Source organism: Oryza brachyantha, chromosome 3, assembly GCF_000231095.2.
Source record: "Oryza brachyantha chromosome 3, ObraRS2, whole genome shotgun sequence".
Classification (NCBI taxonomy): domain Eukaryota; kingdom Viridiplantae; phylum Streptophyta; class Magnoliopsida; order Poales; family Poaceae; genus Oryza; species Oryza brachyantha.
The window spans coordinates 15,707,125-15,716,379 of record NC_023165.2 but is presented as its reverse complement, the minus strand read 5'-3'; the positions used below and the strand labels follow the sequence as shown (position 1 = coordinate 15,716,379).

At 37.6% G+C, this 9,255-nt stretch overlaps 1 protein-coding gene across 1 annotated transcript; it reads left to right on the top strand.

Moving 5' to 3' along the window:
• Positions 1-4,264: 4,264 nt before the first annotated feature.
• LOC102707298 (flocculation protein FLO11-like) lies at positions 4,265-5,472 on the top strand. Its single transcript, XM_040522716.1, has one exon. It carries the CDS (start codon positions 4,401-4,403, stop codon positions 5,343-5,345), a length of 945 nt encoding a protein of 314 aa, XP_040378650.1. The 5' UTR covers positions 4,265-4,400; the 3' UTR covers positions 5,346-5,472.
• Positions 5,473-9,255: the final 3,783 nt, after the last annotated feature.

The following is a 9,255-nucleotide window of genomic DNA, read 5'->3' as shown; positions in this document are numbered from 1 at the left end:
GTCGTTTGGCATTTTCTTTTAATATGCCAAAACATGAGTAGATGACCCTGATAATATTTGATTAATCCTTCGAAAATCAGTTGCCTTGTAGCCTACTATAGCTCTCCGATCCCTTTACTTCCCTTTTGTTACAACTTGGAAGCATAAACCTTTTGATTATTGTGAGGCCACCATAGTTTCTCTTTTTGAAAGGAAAAATGAAAACATTTATTTCAAACAGAAATGATTTATGGACAAATTTTTATGTGTGTATTCAAATGCAAATATTGTAAAATAATCTGAAGAAGAAAACCAAAAAAAATCAACACCAAACCTACGTTTCTAAAAGAGTAAATCAAGGCCTATGGGGTGAATAGGCGATAAAAAAACTAACCTAAAAAGCGGAAACTGAAACTTTTAAAAGTTTCGGTCAGACCTTCGCAGTGACTTTCAGAACTTCTGACAGGAATATATCTAGAACAAGAAATAAGTAGATCTATTCAACTAAAACATAAACCAGTAAACTACCTCCAAGCTTTTTACAATCAGCGACTAGAGTACGCACAACAACCAAAAGCAAAGCTTAAAACACAAGTTAGAAAGATGTCACCACAAGTATTGTATGGAGACTTTTTACCAATATTCCGATCCTTGAGGGGATTGTACTCTCCGTTAAGGAGCTCAACTTGACCCGGGTTTTCACAACCCTTTCCTCTGGGTTGTACTTATGCACTGCCCCTCACTCGAGGTGTCTCTTTCCTTGCAGAGGTGAGACCCGACCTTCACAAACCTTTCCCTGACAGTGTTACAATAAGTTTGGTGGCTCAAGAAACACGCCTAGCCATCTAAGTGTTCGCAACCACTAAGAGTAATAAGCTTGCAAGAACATTGAGGATGAATATAGTGCTCAAAAATTTCTTCACAAAGTTAACACCAAGTACTCAAACCAACTCAACTCCACAAACTCTCACACACACAAAATCCAAATCACTTAGATCCATGAAGAGAAGAAAATGAGGAAGCAAGGCTCAAAGTGAATCTCCATAATTGCAAGCCAAGGACATAGGAATAAGTGAACCAGTAACCCTAGCTTGAGGGCTTGGAAGATATTTATACCCCCACCAAATTTCTGCCTGTTGGGCGAAAAAGATGCTCTCTTCAAAACTTCCGAAGCTATCTTCAGAACTTCCGATTAGTTCAAAATGACAGCTCTCAACACTGAGAAAAATTAAAGTTAACTGTGAAAAGTCAAAGTCAAGTCTTTTGAAGTTCGGGTCAAAACCTTCGGAACTTCCGTGAAACATACAATATCGAAATCGATTTTCTTCGGAACTTCTGTGAATCTTATAGTACCAAAATTGATTTTCTTTGGAACTTCTGAAGCTCTCTTCGGAACTTCTATGAATCTTACGTAACCAAATTCTGCCATCTTCGGAACTTCCAAAAATCTCTTCGGAACTTCCAAGAAACACATGGTACCGAAATCTATCACCTTCGGAACTTCCGAAGCTCCCTTCGAAACTTTCGTAAATTCTAGCACAACTTCAAAGAAATAGCAAAAGATACACTTTAAAAAATATTTCCGAGCACGGATTCATTTCTAGAATTCGTTTGCACACCCTCTCTATAGTACGGCATTCTTAGTTAACTTATACTCAAAATAAACACACACACCAACACGATTATACCGAAATTCTTCTCTTTTCATATGGGCGGCACAACATCCATATACTAATGAGGACCACTCAAACCTTCACAATCTCACATAAGTCATTAGTGCTCATCATTTAATTATCATTAATCACCAAAATAAATTAGGGGCCTAGATGCATCTTCAGTTTCAAAATCCAAATTTAGGTTATAAGCAGTTGCAAAGATGAAACGAGAAAAGCCTAATATATGACTTAAACTTTTCTGAATTTTACCCTGGCCCGAAGGTCATTGAAGCTGCAAGTGGTAGCCGCACTTGCTAGTATGCTTCCCCAGACAGTTATGAGCTCAGAATCATACATCAATCAATGAACCGTATGTGATGACGGAACGGCATTCAGCCCAGCTGATTATCCGCATGTAAACCGAGGTGTACTATTATAGAAAGATTGATTGTGTGTAATATTAGATAGTTGATAAATTGGAATGATTCGATCTTTAAAATTCTGTTATATAAAATATTGTTTCTAAATCGATCCATTTGGCGACTTAGCTGCGTTTAGATTTTAGGTGGGTATAATCGATTTAATTAACTTTTAAAAAGTTAAAATTTGCTATATAAAGATTAAAAGATGAACCTTTATATTGAAAATTATTTGCAAAACACACTATTCAAAACAGAAAAAAAATGCCAACAAAAATCTAAAAAAAAGAAAAGAACGACGTGTCGTTAGGGTGTGTTCGGGAGAGGATAGGAAACTTCTCCATCGGCACGAACGGAGCGGTGGATTAGCGCATAATCATTTAAGTATTTTCTAAAAAAAATTAAAAAATAATTAATACGATGTTTTAAAGCATATTATATATATATATATATATATATATATATATATATTATATAACCATGTCATTTAATGGTTTGAAAAACATATACACCCATGAAAACATTCGGTCAGAAAGTTCACGATGATTTTGTGGAGTAGCCACCTCAAACTTCAAAAAACAACGGGTCCTGAGATGCTGCCAGTTATCTGGACCCTTTTTTTTTCTCAAGGCTGAATCAGGGACTGCACCCCGAACATTTCAACCTGTAGTTCAGTTCATATAATGCCTAACTTCGTTTAGGTCAATCACATGGTAGCTTTAGCCAATTCTTCTTCAGAAGAGAAATACAACCAACGATAATATAGAAGTCAATTTTCACAGTTTCTTGGTTACTTCCCTAGTTATAATTCAGCCGGGTAATATATCTGTCTAGTATGTCATGTTCAACGAATGATTATTTTTGTACGTGGAGTAAAGGCATGTAGTACAACGAATGCCTGTAAGATGTGATTTATGTCAGAAAGCAAGGTCTTCTGAGGACTAAATAAAACTCGAGAAAATAGGATAGTATGGATTGGTCACTTGGCTTTTTCAGCTAGAACAAAAAGTACCGGTGGGGCTGTATACCTGTCAATTAACTGATTTTTCTTTTGTTATTCACTTTTTTCAGCACAAGATCAATATATTCATTTACTCATACTTATGTTTTTTTTCATATTTTTGAGACAAACAATTCTAATCTAAACCTACAAAATGAGCATAAAATGCATCTAGATTGGTTGAATTAGTAGAATAATAAAGCAAAATAGAAGTTGCAGCATTTCTATATTATAAAAGAAAAATAGAAGTTGCGGCGAACAACCAGTGCCATAAATATGTGACAAGCAATTATGAAAATTTTTACCAGCTGAATATATTAAATCTGTTTTAAATAAAGCATGGATTTTGTTAGACCGTTTCAAGAAACTCGTATGTGCCATACGATATTTTGTATTGTTGAAATTGGCACCCTTAGACAACATGGAATTGTAGTAATGATCTTTCCAAAATGGATAACCTCTAAAAGAAAAATCAAACTGAAGAATTCAAAGGCTTAATATTTTATTTGTTAATGCATCCTAAAGAGAGTAATTATATTTCCTCCTATGGTTACGTTCATACGTAGTTTAGGGTTTATTCAGTTTTGAGGAATTTTAACCGAAAGGAACTGAAAAAGTGGAATAATAGGAATGTATGACAACACCAATCCATAGGAGTTTTTTCAAGAGATTTGAGTGGATAAAATTTTTTCTATGTTTTCTCTCTATATCTTGTAGGAAGGAAAACTTTCCTTTGATTTTCCTGTGGTTCATTTCTACAAACCGAATAACTTTCAAAGAAATTCATTTATTAGGAATTGGATCCTTTGTTTTTCTTTAAAATGAATACTACCTCCATCCCGAAATAAGTTCATTTTTCAGCTTTTAGATACAATATTTTCACTCTCCATCTTATTTGAAATTTTTTTTTGTGATTACTATTTTTATTGTTACTAGATGATAAAATATGGATAGTATTTTATACGTGACTAATTTTTTTAAAGTTTTTATATATTTTTTTAAATAAGACGAATGATTAAAGCATTTGACAAAAAAAATCAAAAAATAACATTATTATGGGACGAAGCGAGTAGACCCTTAAGGATAAAAGATAAAAAAATCTCTAATTTTGTATACCTATTTAATTGTATACGGGATGAACTTTTGTGTCTCCTCTAGTTATCTTACTACTGTCTGCTCAAGTTTCGTTACTGACTTGTCCAGCAAAATGTCCAACTCCCGACGTATAAATCGACGGGACGACACCACGCTCTCGTCACCTCTCTGACTCTCAACACAACACAACCCAAGGCCATCTCTCTTCTTTCTTCCTTCCTCCTCCAAACCAAACAAGGCAAGAAACCATCGATGGCAAGCCAGGACGCCGCGCCCCAATGCCGGCCGGGCAGCAGAGCGGCCACCGACAGCTCCGCCTCCGTGTCTGCCGAGGAATTTGAGTTCTGTGTGCTGCCGTCCGGCGGTCTCGCCCTCTCCGGCGGGGAGGAGGATGCCATGTGCTTCGCCGACGAGGTCTTCTCCGACGGCAAGCTCCTCCCGCTCAGACTGTCGTCGGCGAACTCCGTCGACGCCGCCGCGCTCCGGCTGATTCGCTCCGACTCGCTGGACGGTGCCACGACGGCGTCGTCCGCCAGCGGCTTCAGCTGGCGCTCCGACAGCCGGAGCGCGAGCTCCAGCAGCAGCAACAGCTGCTGCGTCAGCCGAAGCACCTCGCAGAAGAGCGCGTCCTCCGACTGCGCCGGCCGAAGCAGCCAGCCGTCCAAGACCGCCACGTCGGACGCCCGGCGGCGGCCGCTGCCGAGCAGCCTGTTCTACGCGCACCCGAGCCCGTCGCCGCGTCCTTCGCAGCGCTGGACCGGCGGCTCGGCTGCCCCCGCGCCTGGGCCGGCGGCGGCGCGGCGGAGCACCGGGTCCGCGCCACCGGCCTCGTGGGGCCTCTTACGCCTGGGCGTCGTCGGCGCCCCCGACGTCTACCGGCCGCGCCCCGCCGCCGCGAGAGGAGGTAGCCGCAGCGCAAGGTTCGAGCAGCCGAGCTCCGCCGCTAAGGATACGGTGGCACTGGACAAGAAGCTCCCGTTGGGCTTCCTGGGCACCGGCCTTGTGTGCAACTGCTCTCCGGACGCCGTCGAGCCTGTCGGCTCGGCGGAGGTGGCCGCGGCGGCGAGGAGGCGGAGGAGGATGGCAGAAGAGAAGAACACGAGAAAGGTGAAGAATGGACAGAGCACTGTTCGTCGGAGTAGGATCCTTGAGTGGTTGGAGGATCTCTCCATTTCCAAGGATAAAAATGCTGCTTAGAGACAATAATTTCATATTTGCTTAATCCTTTTTTATTTGTGTTCATTCGTTAACTTTATTTTTTATGGTTACTATTGTAAAATTATTTCTTCTGACCATTCATGTGGTTGTAGATCAATGAACAAAGGCACGTCATTTCAAATTTTGCCTGATACATCCTTTCAAATTACACCCTTTTCTCACAAATACTTCTCCTTTTCCAGGTCAATTTATTCACGTGAGATATAATTTATTAAATAAGAGGAAACATAGAAGAATAGTTGAAAACCTGTATATAATTTGCAAAATGATTAAATGACCTACATATAAGAAAAATATGACAACACCAAAACCATCTATATTTAAGGTTGAAATGAATGAAACAGTACTGTGTTGCCTGCGATAGTACTTCTGGGTTCTGGCCTCAGAGGGCTTTGGAAAAAGTCATGGCTTTGCTACCCTAGACTCGATGGTTGCTTTTCCAATTGTACCGGGATACAAAATCCAGCCGTCAAAGAAAGAAACGTTCCTTAATACTCACCATTTTCTATATCACTATATGTTTTGGTTTTATATAAAATTTAAATATATAAAAATAAATATGTTTGTATATGTTTAAATTTATTAGCGTCCACGTAAATCTAAATGTAACAAATATTAGAACATTTTAAAATAAATACTACTTCCCTTCCAATGGACGGTCGTGCTCTAGCTATCAAGTGAAAAAGGTACGTATAAAGATTTTGGTGTGAATCTTTGGTTTATTGGAGGAATAGGTAAAAAGATATATTTGTAAATAAAGATTAATTTATAAATATAACTTTTATATACATGTTCTTAGCAATATATAAAAAGCCAAAGAATAAAATACGATAAAAACTCCAAAAATTAACTCTAAAACTAACGTTAAAATTTAAATTTTAACTCGGAAGCATAAACACAAGACAAAAGACGAGCCGTAGGCGGCAAAAGAAGACTGTTATTGTAATTATAGTTCATCGTTAGTCCAGGAATCACATGGAAAAGGTCAATTGAAGCTAACACTCTCATCTTTTCACTTCTATTTATGCTATAAATTAAAATTTAAAATTTCAAGATTTTTAAGGTTTTTCATCGTAGTTTATTTTCAGCTTTAACTTTTAATGGTAAAGAATACATATATAAAAATATTTAAAAATTATTATTTTTTGGTAAATATGCCATTTGTTCCCATGACGAAAAACTAGCATTCACATATCCATTTCGCATTTCCATCCCTAAAGTTTTAAAAAGCCAACAATGGTCCTCTAACCTTTGTTCCCACGACGCAAAACTAGCATTCGCAGATCCATGTTTTGTTCAGATTCAGTCCTTGTCTAAGCCCGGTTTATCTAAGAGTAATATAAGCAGGTCCAAAATATTAGCCGTAGTTGTTTATGCCATGTTACGTGCGTAGACCGGTTTAAATTTAATTATAGTTGTTCTCTCAGAGCATCATAAACACATGCTTAAAAATTGACCCCAAAATTCTGTTTTGGGATTCCTAAATCAGATTTCAAGAAGTACCCTGAGGTCCCTGACATATATATGTCCAATTAACACACTGTTACACTGTTATGACCTGAATCCATCATATAATTAACAGCATAGGTAATAAACCTAAAATTATTTATTACTCGCTCTGTCCTAAATATACCTAGGTACCACGGCCTCATCTTTTCATTTTGCTTTTGCTTCTATTTATAAGTAAAAAATTTGAATTCTAAAATTAAATTTGGAGTCTATTTTTTCTTCACCTAGTTTGTTTTTTAGTCTTTATTTTTAGATCGTTAAAAATACATATATAAAATTTTTATTTCAAAAAAGCTAAACCATTATCCTGTCGTAGGTACCAACATCTAGTGACTGAGAAGTATCCTATATACCAATGTTAACTTCACCATTCTAATAAATACTACATACGTCATAAAATAACTTAATTTTTACTCCTCGTACACCTAGGGAACAATATAAAAGCAAAAAAAAAGAAATAAAATACCTTTCACTTTATCAAATTTCAGTACAATTATCCCATACTTTATTTAATTTCAATACATTTATTGTTTTCTTTCACAAACTCCAATGCAACGTTCCACTAAAAATAAAACTATTTTGTGACAAACTAAGGAGGCAATAGATTTACACGTGAGAAAACCGTACAAGTCATATATTACAGTATGGCAGCACGATAATCAGGCCATGTTTAGGTCCTAAAATCTTTTTCTAAAAATATCGCATCGAATCTTTGAATATCTAAATGAAGCATTAAATATACATGAACATTAAAACTAATTATATAATTATGGGGAAAATTGTAAGACGAATCTTTGAGGCTAATTAGTAGATGATTAGTCATAAGTGCTACAGTAACTAACATGTGCTAATGACGGATTTATTAGACTCAAAATATTCGCCTCGCGGTTTTCAAACAAAATCTAAAATTTATTTTGTACGATGTACACGTCGATATGACCTGAATTTTTGGAACTAAAAGCAGCCTCAGTTAACCGATCAAGGCGGCTAACAAATAGGCGTATCGAAATTAGGCCGCGTGTGACATTTTGGGTCACCCAATGTGAGGAAGGATGCGTGCAGGCTGAAACCACCGCCCACCACCATCACCATGAGGTTTATATTGTTTCAGGATGTCTGCTTAATTGCTGATCTCGGTTTCGATGGCGACGCCCATGTCTGCAGTTTAGTTCAATTGGACCCTCATGGGAGAATCGCCGTTTCGCCGTCAAATATCTCGCGTGCCTGCCTGCACTTGGCTATATACCGGCTGCGCTGCACGTACTCAACTCTTAAATTACCTGCCTGATTTGTCCCCATCAACCGCGTTGTTCCACACTTGATGCACAACCACGTTTCTGACAGTCAGATTCTTGCATCAGATTGGCGTGCTCATTCGGCAGCCGCACGAGATACATGACAAACAACCGGGAGTTCTTAATTTACGTGTCACTTGTCGTGCTCATTCCTCTCTCTACTGCTTAATATCCCTTCCATATTTTCATACGGTATCACCCTCCATTTTTTCGCTTTTTTTATATTTATAAGTCGAGGTTTATTTTTTTAACTTTAATTTGAAGTAAAATTTAAGATTTTCTTCATAATTTATTTTTTAGTCATGGCTTTTATATCTGGAAAAACACCTATATTGAATCTAGATAAAGCATGGAACAGAGAAAGTAGGAAACCAACTGAACAAGAACTTTATGGTTAATTTTCTTTTTATTGTTTTGATTTATTTCTGATACTAGTAGAGAGCGGGTAGTGGGGCTATTTTTATACTAGTGGGTGTTGGATAGTATACCGATATGAAATTAGTCCACATAAATAAATCCTATCTAAATAGGACTCTAGCTATCATATCGATAGTAGGCAACCAACTGAGCAGGAAGTTTTTGGTTAATTACATGCAACTTAAATATAAACTACAACGTAGTTACACCTAAATTACACTGTAAACACCTTGCTTTAGTGTTATAATTTAAAGCAATTTTTACCATGTTTGTATGTAATTTTGACATCCATCCATTTTTTATAATCAGTGAGGTTGTACGTGTTTTATATGCATTCATGTAATGTAGGCCACTAGTTGCTAATCATGAGATTTGAACGATCTAACCCAATGCATCAAAGTCTGCATGATTTAGCCCGAAAATCTGTGTAGAATCGGGCCGTGATTTTGGCCTGTCCACCAAGGCCCAACAAGGCAGCGATGCACCCCTGCCGTTCACGCCACATTTATGTATCGATCCCTTTCCTACTTATGCTCAATTCGCGGGAATAGGGATATATTATGGTCACGTATATTATTTTATTATTCAAAATAACATGGACAAATTCTAAATTAATTTTAGCTGCTGACAACCAGTTTATCACTTTTAATAAGAAAAATGCTTTTATG

Bases quoted from the DNA above. Each gene is read 5' to 3' on its own strand.
- LOC102707298 (XM_040522716.1), top strand. From the start codon at position 4,401: ATGGCAAGCCAGGACGCCGCGCCCCAATGCCGGCCGGGCAGCAGAGCG.